The sequence below is a fragment of the Vipera berus genome, assembly GCF_964194415.1.
Source record: "Vipera berus genome assembly, chromosome: 2".
Lineage (NCBI taxonomy): Eukaryota > Metazoa > Chordata > Lepidosauria > Squamata > Viperidae > Vipera > Vipera berus.
Genome location: NC_138203.1, coordinates 136,495,591 through 136,514,204, shown reverse-complemented (window position 1 = coordinate 136,514,204; position 18,614 = coordinate 136,495,591). Strand labels below are relative to the sequence as shown.

General features: G+C 42.7%; 1 protein-coding gene across 7 annotated transcripts in view; it reads right to left on the bottom strand.

Annotated features, from left to right (window-relative positions):
• Positions 1 to 18,614, bottom strand: part of SLC11A2 (solute carrier family 11 member 2) — a 62,447-nt gene that overhangs the window by 32,945 nt on the left and 10,888 nt on the right. For 4 of the 7 annotated variants that reach the window (XM_081319482.1, XM_081319481.1, XM_081319480.1 and 1 more), the window contains 4 exons: positions 9,623 to 9,747; positions 7,853 to 7,978; positions 6,684 to 6,803; positions 229 to 335 (listed from right to left, as the gene is read on the bottom strand). In XM_081319482.1, the coding sequence (XP_081175608.1) occupies positions 229 to 335; positions 6,684 to 6,803; positions 7,853 to 7,978; positions 9,623 to 9,747 (478 nt within the window). Of the gene's footprint in view, positions 1 to 228; positions 336 to 6,683; positions 6,804 to 7,852; positions 7,979 to 9,622; positions 9,748 to 11,074; positions 11,186 to 11,550; positions 11,705 to 18,614 lie in introns of those variants that run through there. The other 3 variants (XM_081319486.1, XM_081319484.1, XM_081319485.1) reach the window with 3 other exon arrangements.

Genomic DNA, 18,614 nt, shown 5'->3' with positions numbered 1-18,614 from the left:
CATTTAAAAAGTCTTGCCATTAAAGCGTGGTAAGCTATATATACCCCATGACTATGATGTAAATATTATTGGTGTCCAGTTGTCTAGGAATGCACTGACTGAGAAAACAATTCCTAGATTTGATATGGAGTTTTCTTGCTTGATTGTATCTCTGTGTGGTTTCAACTCATGACTAGCAGGATACTGCTAAAACCACAAAACACTCAAAGAATGAAATAGCTAACTTACTTCCCAACAGATAAGAGGTTAATGGCAATTGCTGAGCCAATGACTTCTTGCATATCCGATCCAATGATAGCCAGCTCTACCATCAGCCACAAGATAATTCGAGGAACCTAGGCAAAAATTCAAGAAGGTCATGCTTAAAAAGTGGAATCTTCTCCACCACACCCCACTCCACCCCAGGGAGTAACCAGGAGCTGCAGCGACTGGTTCCCTTCCAAAAACTATTTGCAACAGTTCTGTATATATCTTTGACAAAACAGCAGTCTGCATCCACCCTGATAGTCCGCTGGGTGGATAAGTCAAACAATTGGAGGAAAGAAAGAAAGAAAGAGAGAGAGAGAGAGAGAGAGAGAGAGAGAGAGAGAGAGAGAGAGAGAGAGAGAGAGAAAGAAAGAAAGAAAGAAAGAAAGAAAGAAAGAAAGAAAGAAAGAAAGAAAGAAAGAAAGAAAGAAAGAAAGAAAATGGTGAGGCTCATTAAGTCTGCCTACTGCTTAATTTATTAAATTGTGCGTGAAAGGAAGCAGTATTTGCCCTGAACCTCTTGATAGTTTAGAATGGAAACGTTTTGTCCACCCTAGAGTTCCCTCAGTAATAAGTCGACAGAAAGAGACAGACTCTTCTTTTCAGTGTACAATAGCAGTGATACGCACACAATTACACTGAGTAGATAGTTGCAAAATATGATTCAAACCTTATTTTAATGATCTGGTCGAATTCTAGCTTACAATCTCCACAGTGATTCACAATACCCACAGCCTTCAGGAGCCATCCAAAAATTCCTTCTTCCTCCCCCACATGCATTGTGCAAAGAGAAAGAATCACCACAATCTAATTTTAGAAAGCAAACTCTCCTAGCAAAGGGAGGATTAAGCGTCTCCTGACCAGCAACCGCCTACACGGATGGCGGTGCCAGGAATCTGGCAACTCAAAACAGATACCCCAAAGAGATAGCTACGCAGCAGATGTAGGAGCTATACAAGACACACGATTATAGGCCAAGGGTTTGCTAGCAGGTGGCCCTAGTTCAAAATGTGTGTCAAAGACATCGAGCAGATTGCAAAAGGAGATTCTGGATTTGGCTGAATTTTTGCTAAGCCTTTTTCAATCCTCTCCTGGTATTACCTTCCTATGGTATTTCAGAGAGGGAAACCTAAGGAGGCCCAGGCTGCCACCTTTGTAACTCCCTTCTTGGGCCAAAAGTATCAGTCCTCCCAGAAACTGGCTCCTCCCATGTAATCCAGCAGTTTCTGATGAGGCCTTCATCCTGGTAAGGAGGAACTGTGTTGGAGCAGTTTCCTGACCTTAGTGCCTTAGTGAACGATAGAATGCACTATTTCCCTTAGGAAAAAGGTACCGTATATACTTGAGTATAAGCCGAATTTTTCAGCCCACTTTTTGGGCTGAAAAATTCCACTTCGGCTTATACTCCAGTCAACAAAAAAACTTACCGAGGACTTGTGCGCGGCCGAGGCTTTGGTGCTTCCGGGATCGTGCGCACCTCTCCCAAGCCACCGCCGTCCGAGACCTGCCGAAGTTTGGGGAGGTTTGGGGAGGTGCGCGCGCACCTCCCCAAACCTCCCGAAACGTCAGCAGGTCTCCGTTCCTCCGCGCCCTGCCTGCCTGCTTCTTTCCGCAGCGGAAAGAAGCAGGCAGGCAGGGCGCGGAGGAACGGAGACCTGCCGACGTTTGGGGAGGTTTGGGGAGGCGCCCAAACCTCCCCAAACGTCGGCAGGTCTGCGCGGAGGAACGGAGACCTGGGGAGGTTTGGGGAGGCGCCCAAACCTCCCCAAACGTCGGCAGGTCTGCGCGGAGGAACGGAGACCTGGGGAGGTTTGGGGAGGCGCCCAAACCTCCCCAAACGTCGGCAGGAGGAACAGAGACCTGGGGAGGTTTGGGGTGGCGCCCAAACCTCCCCAAACGTCGGCAGGTCTGCGCGGAGGAACGGAGACCTGGGGAGGTTTGGGGAGGTGCCCAAACCTCCCCAAACGTCGGCAGGAGGAACGGAGACCTGCCGACGTTTGGGGAGGTTTGGGGAGGCGCCCAAACCTCCCCAAACGTCGGCAGGTCTGCGCGGAGGAACGGAGACCTGGGGAGGTTTGGGGAGGCGCCCAAACCTCCCCAAACGTCGGCAGGAGGAACGGAGACCTGGGGAGGTTTGGGGAGGCGCCCAAACCTCCCCAAACGTCGGTAGGTCTGCGCGGAGGAACGGAGACCTGGGGAGGTTTGGGGAGGTGCCCAAACCTCCCCAAACGTCGGCAGGAGGAACGGAGACCTGGGGAGGTTTGGGGAGGCGCCCAAACCTCCCCAAACGTCGGCAGGTCTGTGCGGAGGAACGGAGACCTGGGGAGGTTTGGGGAGGCGCCCAAACCTCCCCAAACGTCGGCAGGTCTGCGCGGAGGAACAGAGACCTGGGGAGGTTTGGGGAGGTGCCCAAACCTCCCCAAACGTCGGCAGGAGGAACGGAGACCTGCCGACGTTTGGGGAGGTTTGGGGAGGCGCCCAAACCTCCCCAAACGTCGGCAGGTCTGCGCGGAGGAACGGAGACCTGGGGAGGTTTGGGGAGGCGCCCAAACCTCCCCAAACGTCGGCAGGAGGAACGGAGACCTGGGGAGGTTTGGGGAGGCGCCCAAACCTCCCCAAATGTCGGCAGGTCTGTGCGGAGGAACGGAGACCTGGGGAGGTTTGGGGAGGCGCCCAAACCTCCCCAAACGTCGGCAGGAGGAACGGAGACCTGCCGACGTTTGGGGAGGTTTGGGGAGGCGCCCAAACCTCCCCAAACGTCGGCAGGTCTGCGCGGAGGAACGGAGACCTGGGGAGGTTTGGGGAGGTGCCCAAACCTCCCCAAACGTCGGCAGGAGGAACGGAGACCTGGAGAGGTTTGGGGAGGCGCCCAAACCTCCCCAAACGTCGGCAGGTCTGCGCAGAGGAACGGAGACCTGGGGAGGTTTGGGGAGGCGCCCAAACCTCCCCAAACGTCGGCAGGAGGAACGGAGACCTGGGGAGGTTTGGGGAGGCGCCCAAACCTCCCCAAACGTCGGCAGGTCTGCGCGGAGGAACGGAGACCTGGGGAGGCGCCCAAACCTCCCCAAACGTCGGCAGGTCTGTGCGGAGGAACGGAGACCTGGGGAGGTGCCCAAACCTCCCCAAACGTCGGCAGGAGGAACGGAGACCTGCCGACGTTTGGGGAGGTTTGGGGAGGCGCCCAAACCTCCCCAAACGTCGGCAGGTCTGCGCGGAGGAACGGAGACCTGGGGAGGTTTGGGGAGGCGCCCAAACCTCCCCAAACGTCGGCAGGAGGAACGGAGACCTGCCGACGTTTGGGGAGGTTTGGGGAGGCGCCCAAACCTCCCCAAACGTCGGCAGGTCTGCGCGGAGGAACGGAGACCTGCCGACGTTTGGGGAGGTTTGGGGAGGTGCGCGCGCACCTCCCCAAACCTCCCCAAACTTCGGCAGGTCTCCGGACGGCGGCGGCTTGGGAGAGGTGCGCGTGATCCTGGAAGCACCGAAGCCTCGGCCGCGCGCAAGTCCTCGGTAAGCTCCGGGCGGTCACTTGCTTCGCGTCTCCTGAGGGAAGGGGGGGCGACTGGAGCGGGCGTGTTTCCTCGCCTGCTGGGCGCCGCGATTTGCCCGGGGAACGCGCGGGCCCCGAATGGCAGCGTGGAGCGAGGAAGCGGACAGCCAGGGCTTCCCCGAGAGCCGCGGCCACACAGGGTATTCCTGTGTATTCAGGCTTGCAAAATGGCGGATCGAGCCTCTGCTGGCGGCAGAGGCTTGCAGAGCGCGGATCCAGCCTCCGCCGGCGGCGGAGGCTTGCAGAACGGCGGATCGGCTTATACTCGAGTCAACAACTTTTCCCAGTTTTTGGGGGTGAAATTGGGGGTCTCGGCTTATACTCGAGTCGGCTTATACTCAAGTATATACGGTAATTATTACAATAAGAATTTAATCTGGATATCACCAGAGTTAAACCTGCTACTTACTAAGAATATTCCAACACAGGGGTCTTCAGACTTGGCCCTTTTACAACTTGTGGACTTCAACTCCCAGAATTCCTCAGCCAGCGTGCCTGGCTGAGGAATTCTGGGAGTTGAAGTCCACAAGTCGTAAAAGGGCCAAGTTTGAAGGCCCCAGTTGTAACATAACTCCAGGGAAGGGAAAGGCAAGCAATAGATTTTTGTCCGTTTTTAAAGATTTCTATGCTGTTTTCCTTCAGATGTGCCAGATCCAGGAAATGTATAATTGCCAAATCATCTATGAACATGCATACGTGCACACAGACCACCCAAAGTTAAAAACAATGGAGCAACCAAACAAGGGATAATTAATTCTGAAAGGAGGGTGGGGGAACCCTGGGTTTTGTAGGATATTTCTCCATCTCTAAAGCAACAGTCTTGCCAAAGCAGGCCCAAAAGCAATTTCATACCAAAGAAGTTATCCTATAAGCCTGTCTACATCCAGGTTTTTAGGAGATTCATTTATCAGTAATTGAAATAATTATGGGAACAACAGCAAACAAATACTGTAGATTAGTTTGAACAGGTAAAGCAGAAAGGGAGCATTTGCATACTAATTTGGAAACCAAAGTTTCTGACTCTTAAAGTGAAAGAACTATGCTTTTATCCAGTGATTAGATTTTTTTTCAGAAGACATCCACTGATTGTATTATTGATCTATTATTAAACACTCATTCCCCGCTTCACAATAAGTGCTACACAGGAGAATGTCCATTGGAAGCAAAAACACTTCCTGAGGACCTGTGCAATGAATATTTGTACTCCAATCCAGCAAGTCAAGATCCTCCCCCTTTCAGAACCAGAGCCTTCTGGGCCACAAAACACCATATTCACCCACGTAAAATTCGAGTTTCTTCCTCCATTAATTTCCACTGTCTGAAATTGTATAAGGTTTCCTGCCTGAGGAGGGGGTTGGACTATAAGACCTCAAATATCCCTTCCAACTATATTATTGTTATTGTTATTGTCACATGACTATAATTTATGACATTTTTGCCAGAAAGTGTTGTTTACATCTGGTAACAATGGGTTCACTTAATAATTCTGATGTTCACTGCTATGTTTGCTTTACAAATGCTGCATTTGCTTTACAGGCTACAAAAAATGGTCATAAAATCAGATACTGTCACATGATGATCCTCTTTAACAATTGTCATGTCTTACGACTGTAACTGCAGACTCAATTACGGGTCGCAACTCGAGGACTCCCTGTATTTGTGGAATAAAGGCAGACATGATTGTTGAAAGGGAAAAGCCACCCCATTAACTTCACTGAGGGGAAAGACGGCAGAAAAAAAATGGGTGGAATCCATGGATTGGAAACCTTCTCTATTTACAGGTCCCCAAGGTTTTTGTTTTGTTTTATTTTTTGTATAGCTATCTCTTGTTCTATCCCTGGAGGCAACATCCTCCTTTTTCTCTGTTCCCTACCGAACTTTCTCCTTCTGCGGGGGTTCTTCTCTTTTCTTCTAATTAAAGTGAACTTTTCCCCTTATCCCACCTCCCTCCTGGCCTCCTCCCTCCAAAGCAAGATGGAGGACTTTGCATTTGTGTTGAGAGAGAGAATGACGCAATTTCTGTACTTTTGTTCTCTGGGATAATCCCTCTATCTCATTCCCTTTTTTATTCTGTTTGCTTACCCAGCTGTTTTTGCCAAGAACAAACAACTCCAATTTTGGAGACTTCAGAATTATCCAGAGTTAGTACCTTTCCCGGGACTTTTCTCTTCTTTCCGGGTTCCAGTCTTCATAGATTTTTGCAATCTTGCCTCTCTCCCTATTTATTTGTATGATCCTACAGATCAGGGGTGGGCAGCCATGGCCACTTTACGACCAGTGGACTTCAACTCCCAGAATTCCTGAGCCAGCATAGTTGGGAGTTGAAGTCCACAGGTCCTAAAGTTGCCTCAGCTAAGCTAGCTGAGGAATTCTGGGAAATGAAGTCCACAAGTCTTAAAGTTGCCAAAGTTGGGGACCTCTGCTATAGATCATGGAATAGCTGCACATCATGTTTTCCTAAGCCTACGGCTAAAACACAGGCATGACTGCTACCCAATTGTTGCTCCTCTCCACAAGTGTTTCCCACTATCAGGCTCCAATTTAGCACAGTTTGGCAACCAGACACTCACATTTGATTACAGATCTGTTCACCTAAAGAGAACCTGAAGCATGGCGAGAGGTCAGTTTGGTAATGGCTTCTTCCGATGTGACAAGAGTCACAGTCAGCCTCCGTGTCAGGCTAAGCTGACTTAAACAAACCACGGATAAGCCACTAGTAGTGCTGATTTGAGTGAAGAATTAGCAGTCGCAAGTCAACATGTTCAACACTTAACAAAGAACTTAGATAAATATGGTCTGCTGACTGGCCCTGGAAGCCCCCAATCCTTGAAAAAGAGGGCCCCTCTGTCGCCTGGGATGTTCATGCAGACACAGCCAGTTTACCCACCTTGGGATATTGTCGATTGCATACTTCTGCTAGATGAAGTCCTGTTACCACTCCCAGCCTTGCCGCCAGACGTTGTAAGAGCAAACCAATGACAGTAGCCAACAAGAGAACCCAGAGTAGCTGAAAAACATAAAAATAAACACAAAAAATGGAAATAGAAAAAAGCAGCCAGGATGGCAATATTCTGGAAGATGAACAACAATCTAGGGGATTCTGCTAACTAAACAATATCTGCATTTCTGGAGATATTTATCCAAGCCCTCTCACAATCAAAACCTGCCCCAGAGAACCATACTTTACCTCAGACATATTTTGAGCTTTCGTTCTGGAGAATTTCATGCTCAAATAAAGAACATTCCAAATAGGTGTTTGCTACATAAACATACATCTGTTTATGCAGAACTCTCAAAATTTGAAACATCTCAGAGAGATCCCTGGGCCTATTTTCTCCAAAGAAACCCATGCTTGACTATGGAACTTTGCTGGTGGCAAAGACAGGTATTCAGTTAGATGTAACAATAAAACATAAGATCTAACCATTCTTTTTAAATGTGGGAAATCACAGGCGTTGCTTCCAGTAATCTAACCAGCCAACCATGAGGCAAATTTATTGGAAAAGCTAACAGTCAAATAGTAATGAGAATCAGTGGGGTAAAAAAAATTGTTTTCATATTGTGAAACCCTAACATTTACAAAACAAAGTTTAAACATTTCAGATTCTTCCTGAGAAGAAGGTTCCTTGTCAGCAGTACCTTTACTAGCACACTTAAGGTTTCTCTGTTAATTTAGAAATAATGTGGCAGATTTGCAAGAGTAATTGAAGTTCTATTTGTTCTGTCCCCAATTTTTATGATATGCCTCTAGATGTTGAGAGGTAACCCACAATGTACACATTCTGATGAACCAACCTAATGCATGGCAATTAATCTTCAATGTGAATCAGAAAATTCTCCTCTGTTATACTTTATTGTCATTCCCTAACAATGCAAAATCCCATTTTCAAACATTTTCAATGTACAGTTTAAAGAGTATCTATAAAAAAATGTCTTTTGAAAAATGTTTGTTGTGATTGGTACCCTTGAATTGAATTGTTAGGGAATTCATCAGATCAATCTCTACAACAGGTTTCAAAGTGAAACGTTTTACAAAAAGACAGATTAGCTACTTACCTTAAATCCTGCAACTGCCCCAGATTGTAGATCTGATTCAATGTTACCTGGATCCAGGTAGGCAATGCTCATCAGGAAACCAGGCCCAGTGAAGGCCCATAGTTTTCGAAAACTGAACAATGGGTGCTTTATGAATAGAAATGGAGAAAGGCATGGGAGGTGGGGGAGATATTAAGCCTTTTCACACAAGAAATAAATAAATTCACACATTAACATCAACTGTTATGCTGTTAAGTATTTGTTATTATTTAAATGCAAGAAAACTGTTAATTCAAAGAGGCAAAGCATGCTATTTGGCATTGTGTTGTCAATTTACATATGGCATGGTGTTGTCAATTTACTTTCATAATAAATTACACTAGGTCTTGCAAAGTCAGTTCTAGGAAAGCCTTATATTTTTTTGTAAACTTTGATGTGGAAGATCAGTTAGCAACTTTTAAGACAACTCAAGTACTTTGCAAAGGATCAATTTTCAATTTTTAACAACTCAATTTTTAATAATTGTTTAAATTATTTCCTCATCTCTATCCTAAATTCTACTGCTCAAATAAAAAAGCCTGAGATAATAAAAAAGAATTTGTGCTTGTATACATTATGAGCCCTACTCAATACTCAGTGTAATGTAATGTAATGTAATGTAATGTAATATAATGTAATGTAATGTAATATAACATAATAATATAATATAATATAATATAATATAATATAATATAATATAATATAATATAATATAATATAATATAATATAATAATATAATATAATATAATATAATATAATATAATATAATATAATATAATATAATATAATATAATATAATATAATATAATATAATATAATATAATATAATATATAATGCTAGAGAGTAAAAAAAAACTCTTCGTCCTTAGCTTGCATATTCCTTAAATATAATTCTTATTTAGAATTCCAATATAAAAGCCTTTAGTAACAGAAGGTCCTTAAAGTCAGGACAATCCATGGATGATGGCATCTTTTCAAGAAACAAAATGTACAAAAATGACTATGGGTGCAACTATTCATTTAAGAAATTAAAGGCAGTAGCTGTTTTCTTCACAGAGGATTATTGTTTCCTCCGTATACTCAGTCAATAATTACAATGGCTAGTAAAATATCACTCTCATTCCATCATCTCCCATCCTTGACCAGCATTAGGAAGAAGAAGCAAAGAAGTATTGTATTTGAGATCAAATGTATTCCATGCCAGGAAGAGCACAGGAAAGAGAAGCACAGATTTTTAAATACTTTTTAATCATTAACTGAAGCAATTTATTGCTTAGAGCAGCTTTCTCCTCTCTGGATACTTCCACATGTTTTAGAATATAACTTTCACTCACTCCAAATGACGTAGTCAGAGATTAGGGCTGATGAAAATTAGAGTTAACAGCACTTAGAGGGAGACTGATTGAGCACAATACTTAAAGAAGGCTCAGTCCCCACCAATCCCTGAGTTGCTGCATCTATTACTGACTTAAAACAAGAAGAAAGCAACTTCAGAAAAAGTGACTCATCCAGACACACAACAGGCAATCAAGAGACCAAGTTAATTCTCTTGAATCTTCAGAAACATCAAAATGTTCCACTAATAGTTTTTGACAACTTATAGTGAACCTGAGCATAAACTAAGTATACCTTAAGCACGTGTTACTGTGACCAGTAATTCTTCACACTACTACCCTTTCTGTGACACAATAAAATACCAAGGAAATTATCACCTATGGTGACCTCACCATCACTCTTATACCCATACTAACCTTTTCATCTTCTGGTATAGGTATTTTCTGATCAAAGTAGGTGGTAAATTCATCTGCAGAGTCTGAGACCTGTGGCGTCACTGGGTTGCTGTAAATGGTACTAACACCATCCCCAGAGGTATCTTCTGCACAGCAAGAAAAGATTGATGTGATGAGGAAAGTGGAGAAGTAGGAAGAGCAGAAGAGCAGCAAGATAGATGTAATTAATATACAGAGAAGTGCATCATGTTATGCTTCATCCACTGGGGGGAAAAAAAATCTCATGCCATCTGAAAATGTTATCCATTATAGCATGGAACCAATAAATTTGCAGGGAGCCAGGTAGGGGCAAGATGATCTAATAATCTATATCTCCACAATGAATTTAAAATTAACAAAAGTAGAACTAGCTGTTCCTTGAGCATGGTAACTGAACACACACACACACACACACACACACACACACACACAAACTCGTCATTTATGCAAAGGTATATGGAGATTCTCAGTCATCCATGTCATGGTTGTATCATTCACAATTACGCAAAGGTATTTAATCCTTAACTACATAAATAAAACAAAACAGAAAACTGAAATTTGATTCAAAGAGACACATGCAGTTAGATAGGAATGCCTGCATCTATACAGCAGGCATGCTCTTTCCCAGAACTGCAACTAAACACAGACCACTTGATAGCTACTCCAATCCCCAGGCGTAACTCTTACATGATACCCATTCATCATCTAAGATCCTGCAGGATCATCAGAAAAGGGAGAAAGAGACGCCCTAGTATCCGCTGGCTGGACAGTATAAAAGATGACACTGGGATGACCATGGTGGATCTGAAGGAGGCAGTGTGAGACAGTGGCGGCACGGAGAGCGTTGATCTATACAGTGGCCAAGGACCGGACATGGCCGAATGGCTGACGACCATGATGGTCCAGACTGATGGAAGCGTTAGGACTGACAAAGAGCCTCTAGCTTTGACAGAAAGGGAATTCTGTAAATTTATACGGCTGATTTTCTGCTGTGGCTTATAGAGTTTTCTTGGAATGAAAACTCTTTGGACATTTTCTATATTGCCAGTTGTACCCTAAAGCCTAAAGCCTGCTTTTTGAATGTTCATTTGATTACAATGACAATTGGACCACTTCTGCCTCTCCCCCTGCAAGCTGTAGAATTCTGGGATAAGAATGTTTCTTTCCCCCCCCAACCCCAATCTATGTAGCATGGGAAATAATTTGCTCTCCTCCCTACTTAACTATCACACAACCGAAGCCACCGCCTCCCTTTCTTTATCTGTTTGTTTGAGAAATTATATGTTTGACTGAACATCTACAGGGTGGGAATCTGGGCATTCTTAATAATCTCACCTTGCAGACATGCAATCATACTCTGTTTATGTCTGCTTATTTTGATATGCTCAACTGTAACCCTACAGCTGCCAACTCGTTTTTTTCTCCCAAACCTACCTGTATTTTATTCAGTCATGAAAGAGTTTCTGATCTTCTTATTTCCCTACCTACAACTCAGTGGCTCCTCACTTCTGGAACCCAAACGCTGGACTGGGCTGATCTTCAGATCTATTCATTGAAATACATACATTTACCCTGTTAGTGGGCTCTGTAGCTATATTTCCCCCTAAACTTAGATCAACGGTTTAATCTGGACATTCTATTAAAACCACATCTTGATTTATTTTTTTATTTTTTTTGGGGGGGGGGGAAGAAGCATTGGGAATAAATTAAATCTCTTCCATCACCCTAGCAAGAAATAGATCAAAGGTTTATAAGGACATCACATTCCACAGAATACCCTGTACTTCTCCTCAAAATAGCAAAATAACCCAGCCGCAAGGAAGACGGTAGGTCTGCAGAGTTTTGCAACACAGACAATAATTTTATACTACCACCTCCCCTGTAGGAAAGCAGGCTGCAACTGTACTCACTCTTGTATTCAAGCTTGTATTCTCCACGGGGCATTATAGCTCAGCTCTGCTTCCAGAGATAAAAAAAACAACAGACTGACACCTGCCTCCTCAGGATGACCAATTTATAGCTAGAAACAGGAGCGGTAAAGAGAGAGATACGGGGACAGTGGCTGTTTTGTTGATTGAGACCGTGAACTTGGGTTTCTCCTCCTACGTCTCTATTCACTCCGCCTTCCAAGGAACAGGATATGCTACACGAGAAATTTAATGCAACAGCCACCCTGTGTTATGAAAAAGCACGAATCAAACAGCTAAGCTCACCTTGCTCAGCTAGTTAACCAAGGCTGAAAAAGTCTAAGGAAAAGTAGGCAGCACGCAACTCGAACCTGTTGCCAGCAATTTCCCTGAAGCTGCACAGTAAATAATAAGCAACTTGACCCAAGAGGTAAGCTCCAGCGACTTTTGGCAGACAGTCATGTAATGGAATGTCCTCTCTTAAGACGGTATCTGTTAACTGCAGATCAGCAAGGTAAATAGTCTGTTCTACCAGGAAATAATAGAATGGTTTCTATTCATAACCTACTGGAGGAAGATGATTAGCAATCTTATGCAGAACTACAATGAGAGAGCAGGACATTTCAGCTGGAGGATTTAAATCGGGAATTTCCCAGATGTAGGCTTCATTCTGCACTAGGTGAACGTACAGGTTCAAAAGGATTTAGCCCCAAATGGTGCTCTACTTTAGGTAGCATTCCAAAATGCTCAGGGAACTGTATATGATTTATTTTGGGGGGATCTCTTCTGGGTTTGTTTTTTTTGTTTTACTCAGGCCAAACCAATGACCTCTGAACACCCCCAAATTTACTTCTGGAAGTCCATCAGGATCTCCCTTTTATCAAACAAGCCACTTTTTATACACTTACATTTCCCTCTTGGCAATACCAGGACGACCTGAAATTGCACAAACTCTTGTTCGTATCAGAGAAAGGGGCAAAGTTAAGAGCCACGCAGGGATCACATCAAAGGCTGGTCTACTCCAGTATTCTGATCCCTCAGTGGCCAAAACCAGATGCCTTTGCTATGGGGCTCGCAGGCTTTCACCGCAGGCAGCCCTTGACTTACAACCATTTCATTTAATGACCGTTTGAAGACACGATGATACTGAAAAAAGTGATTTATGGCCGTTTTTCACACTTACCACTGTGATTGCATCCCTGTGATCAAAATTTGGACGTTGGGCAACTGGCTTGTGTTTATGACTGTTGCAGTGTCTCAGGGTCATGTGATCCTCTTTGGCAATTTTGCAACCAGCAAACTCAACAGGGAAGCCAGATTCACTTCACAACTGGATTGCTAACTTAACAACTGCAGTGCTTTACTTAACAACCACGGCGAGAAACGTCATAAAATGGGGGCAAAACTCGCTTAACAACGGTCTTGCTTAGCAATGGAACTCCAGAGCTCACTATTGTAGTCATAATTTGAGGACTGCCTCTAGTGTCATCAGAATGATGAAAACAGCATTGTGGTATCATGTTGTAAGCCAGGGGCCTTCAAACTTGGCCCTTTTATGACTTGTGGACTTCAACTCCCAGAATTCCTCAGCCAGGCATGCTGGCTGAGGAATGCTGGGAGTTGAAGTCCACAAGTCATAAAAGGGCCAAGTTTGAAGACCCCTGTTGTGTAAACTGCCCATTCTGGGCTTCAAATGTTGCAATATACATCAAACAGAGGCGGGCCTGGGGTTGCAATGCCACACTGTGGCTTCTTTCAGTCTAGCCCCCTTGTTCCCATTTTCCCCCCCCTCCCTCCAATTCTGCTGTGCCTCTGGGAAGCCCATAAACAGGTAAGGCTGCAATTTTACAATCATACTAATCTTTCCTACTAGAGCATGACATGTCAAACTCGCAACATCACGTGATGTCGCACGACGTATTGGAACTTTTTCTCCATTGCCGGCAATGGGGTGGGCGCAGTTTCCTGATGACGCATCCGGCCCGCGCGCCAGCTGTTTGACACCCCTGCACTAGAGGCACATTGACTTATCAGAATTAAGATAGAGCCATCATGACTAGTAGCCACTGACAGGATTACCACCCATGAGTGAAAATGCTTTTTAAAACCATCCAAACTGTGTCAGGGAAGCACAATCTCTACTTTAGCTATGCACTGTGTGAATCATTTTGAATCAAAAAAGTAATAAAATAAAGATAGGTATAACATCAATAAAAAAGTATGGAAACTATCATTTTGATTCTTTTGAGATGTTGTCTCAAGTCGAGAAGTACCTCTCCTTTTAACAGACTGGATCTTTAATCCTTTCAAATAATGTTCTAGAACTTGATTTCTTTTCATTTTTTTCTTTGTGCCCAGAAAATCTTTCAAAACTTTAATAATTTTTTTTGTAAATCAAATATAGGAAAGTTATTCAGGTCACTCTTCTGGTTTGTTACTTGTGTATCCCTTTTAATAATTAAGACATCAGCTGGTTTCATTAGTATATCCAGTGTATCCATATCATTCTTGTAGTCTGTCATTTTTAAATCCACTTTCAAATGATCTTGGTCTTGTCAGGTAAAACTGGTGTTTTTTTTCCATAGCAACTTTTAAACAGTCTGTCCATAATGGCAGACACTCTTAAAATTAACTTCTGGGTCCATTGTTCAAAATATTCTTCAGTATGTCCATGTTAAAGGATTTTGCTCCATTCTGTATTAGTGAGTCAAATTTGTTTCTCTCCATTAATTGCAATCTTTAGTTCCTTCTCATTCCCTTTAGTGTCAACCTTTAAAGTCTCATCCTTTTTTTTTAAGAACTCAGAACAACCACATTTTCCCACGGGAAGAATTCTTATAATTAATTTCAAAAACTTATTTCAAATTCATCTGGACCCTTAGTCCCTTTGTAATTTCCAGATTCAATGTTCTAATCAAAATAAAAATTTTAAGCCCTTAAACTTAAAACATCTTTCGCTAAGGAGTGAAGGCAGCTCAAACGAGGCTATAAAACTGATAAGATCAAAAGGTTCCTAATAATTTACAGGCAGCAATTTCTGAACATGATTAAGAAATGAGGCTTGGCAAACTTCATGCCCACACAGGCTACGTTATAGGTAGTCCTCAATGTATGACAACTGAACCCAAAATTAATACTGCTAAATGAGACAGGTGTTGTCAAGATTCCCAAATCCTTATAGTTTTCCCTGCAAATGTGCTCTCGTTTTGGGGCCTGCCATTCTGCTGGGGAGGAGGAGGGATATTTGCTTGCGCTTGGGATAACTTTTGCTTTTTACTTTCTCTCTCCCACCTCTATCCACTTGAGAAAGGAATGTGTCTCCCTTATCAGGGAGGTTGCAGAGAAACCAACACTGGAGAAGACTTTGAGATGCACGCCAACTGTGCCAGTTGCCCACACATTGTGCCACGTGTGGATTGGCTGGATTTCAAATTGCTGGTTTAACTGTACCGTTTTAGCGGGATTCTCCCCAGATCTCGCCTTGACTTCCCTACTGTCACCAACCCCTAATAAAAGTTTCCTTTTGAGACAATGCCTGTTTCAAGAGTTCTGCTTCCTTGGGCGGTTAGCTGAGGTGGGCCCTTACAGGTGTTTAAACTGAGTTTTGTGCCATTTTATGACTTTTCCTGCCACAGTGGTTAAGTTGGTAACACGGGTGTTAAGTGAATCACTGCAGTGGTTAAGTTAGTGACATGGTCGTTAAGTGAATTCAGCTTCCCCATTGACTTTGCTTGTCGGAAGGTCTCGAAAGGGGATCACGTGACCCTGGAACATGGTAACCGTCATAAATGTGAGTCAGTTTGCCAAGCAGATGAATTTTGACCATGTGACCCTGAGGATGATGCAACAGTCCTTAAGTGTGAAAAACGATCATCAGTCACTTTTTCCAGTGCTGCTGTAACTTCAAACAAATGGTTGTAAGTCAAGGACTACCTGTACTTTTGTGCGCTTGACTGAAATTGCTGTTCGATTCACAGGCTGTAATGAAATGTGTGAGTGATCTGGAGGAAAGAGGAGAAGAGATGCTGCCCAGGAAACAACCCGACAAGAGAAGCAGGACCCCTGAAAGGATTAACGGTCAGAAAAAGCAAATTAGGGAGGATCTGCCTTAACAGATCAGACAGTTTAAAAGCGGGGATGGGAAGTTTACCTTGAGATGATTCTGTTAATGTTGCCTGACAGTAAAGTAGAATTAGTTCATCTAGTCTTGTTTCCTGTCTGGTTTACTCTGAGGGATGACACAAGCTGACCACAAAAAAATTCAGTTCCGATAGTCTACTCTAGACTACTGTGTAGAGTCACTTCCCAGAGTGCAAATGGGCGATTTCACGATCTCTCCTTTTTCCAGAAAGTCTTTGTTGGACAGAATTCACTGGCTACTTATCTCTGCCACCATGCCACCTCTGCTCCTTCAGGGACGTCTAACTCACCATGAATCCCTACTGGAAGTCTACAGGTGATGCAATTTTTTCTAACTTTATTTTCATGAGAAATAAATATATTTTGGAATCTCTAAACCCCTTAATCAATACACTCAATTTACTATCTTAGCCATATTGGGGATATTTTGTGTATTCTACTGATTATAAACTCTATTTAATAATACCACTGTGTGAACAAATAATGTAGAAGTTGTTTCTATGTAGACCTATATCAATAAAACTCAGTGCTAATTTACATGACATTATTTCTCTTTTCACAAGCACTGATTGTCTCCTCCTCCTCAATTCCTTTACTTCTATGACTAAGTATCAACTGCCTCTTTCCTCATACCCTTGTTAATTTTCTGCCTCAATTTTCTTACAAGGAAGTCTCAAGTTAACTCTTTGTATACATTTTCTCAATGCAGTAATCTATTGTTTGATCACATTTTCCCACTTTGTGTTATATTTTCTTCCAGAAAATTATGACTGCACAATCATTTTCAACAGTTTGAATTCCAACAGCTTAGAAGGGAAGCAAAGGAACTAAAAAGGGAATTAAAAGCAAGGAAATATTTCTACTTTAGCTATCTGAATTTACAACTAAATTTGCTAAGACTTTAGAAGTATCTATATTTTATCTGCAACTAGAAACTTGAAGAACTGATGGGTAAGAGGAGATCTATTTAAAAATATTTTGAGATTCAGACAAATATACGTTCTATTATAATTTCATAATTCACAAACTTCTCACAACACAAAAAAATAAAAGGCAGAATAACTAAAGCTCTGGCAGACAAGAACAGCCACACATCTTATGTTTATATTACAAAGATTGCATGTGAGTACACATGAATGAGTTTAGGCTGTAAAATATTTTGAATAAGAAATGACAAAAGAGTGATTGAAAGAATGTTATAGCCAAGTTAATATAGTAGGCAAAACTGGAATTATAATCTCTCTCTCACACACACACAGTCTTGTGTGTGTATGTAATATTGTATAGTGTGTATCTATGGTGCATGGCTATATGATAATCTCCAAGTGTTTAATCAAATATATGCTGATCACACACAACACATCTAAAAAATATCATGTCAAAATCCAAAATGCATATTTAAAATCCATTTCAATAAATTTGATGTAAAATGTGATGTGCCAGTTTTATAATTGGGTCATCTTGAACAGAAAGAGTAAAATTTTATAATTTACTACATTAGCCATCTGTCTGGCAAAACAGCAATACATTTTGCTTGCAAAGCCAATTAATGCTGTGCTATGTATGTATCAGTAAGGTAAAGGTAAAGGTTCCCCCGCACATGTGTGCTAGTCGTTTCCAACTCTAGGGGCCGGTGCTCATCTCCGTTTCAAAGCCGAAGAGCCAGCGCTTGTCCAAGGACGTCTCCGTGGTCATGTGGCTGGCATGACTAGACGCCAAAGGCGCACGGAACGCTGTTACCTTCCCACCATAGTGGTCCCTATTTTTCTACGTGCTTTCGAACTGCTAGGTTGGCAGAAGCTGGGACGAGTAACAGGCGCTCACTCTCTTACGCGGCACTCGGGATTCGACCCGCCAAACTGCTGACCTTCTGATCGACAAGCTCAGCATCCTAACCCACTGAGCCACCGTGTCCCTTCATGTATGTATCATATTAGTGGAAATAATAAACAGATTCAAAATGGCAAATATATTTCAATAATTCTAGCAGTACATGTTTCTTTATTGGAACTTTATAATATTGCCTAATTATTTGAACATACAGAACCAATAGTTCTTCCAAAAATGGTTCAGTAAAATGTTACTTTTCTTAGTGTTCTATAAAGTGGTTTAAATATTACCACTTGGGCTCTTCAAATCCAAATTCCTTAATAATGTTAGACATCCACTTATTTAACTTTCTCTGACAAACTGAATGTCACAGACAAAACCTGCCTCAGCCTCGAGTAAGTCTTAAGAATGTAGAGTAGTTTATAATCTGATTGACAGTATTTCTGGCCATAATGTTACTTCAAGATACAGTTTAAAAAATGTTCACTAGCATGGATTGGGAGCTGCTGATAACCTGACTGCAGAGCCATAACAATTATCTTGCAGAATACTGCTGGGTAGTTTAACAACTGGCAGATAAAGCATTTCTCTCCCAGTTCCAGATACTTTACTTATGAGAAACTTGAGTTAATGAGAATCAGTTACATTGGAAGAAGTCTTTTTTTTTCTTTTAATGATCCTGTAATCTCTTACATCAGGGTGGAGTCAAACGGAGCTGAGTGTTTACTGGCCAGATCCCCTTCCTGACACCTACATGGAGTTTGCAGCAGATATTTTCTTTGTACCCAGAGAGAGAAATATCTGTCACTACCTAGGATCGAACTCACAACCTGATTGTGAGGCGAAATCAGCAGAATGTCTCTATTTTGTCTTAAATATTCTGTTGCTGGAGAGCTTTTCACTAATTTTTTTCCTTTTTCATATTCCAAAAGGATGTTAACTTTGCAAATGCAAACCTAAAACAGAAATCTACACCTACTTTTCTAGAACCAAGTCCCTTTAACTCAATGGAATATCCATTTATAAAGACATATAGGGCTTATGCTATACGTAATTTCCACAAATAAATCTATAAGGCTGTCTTTCATAGAACTTAC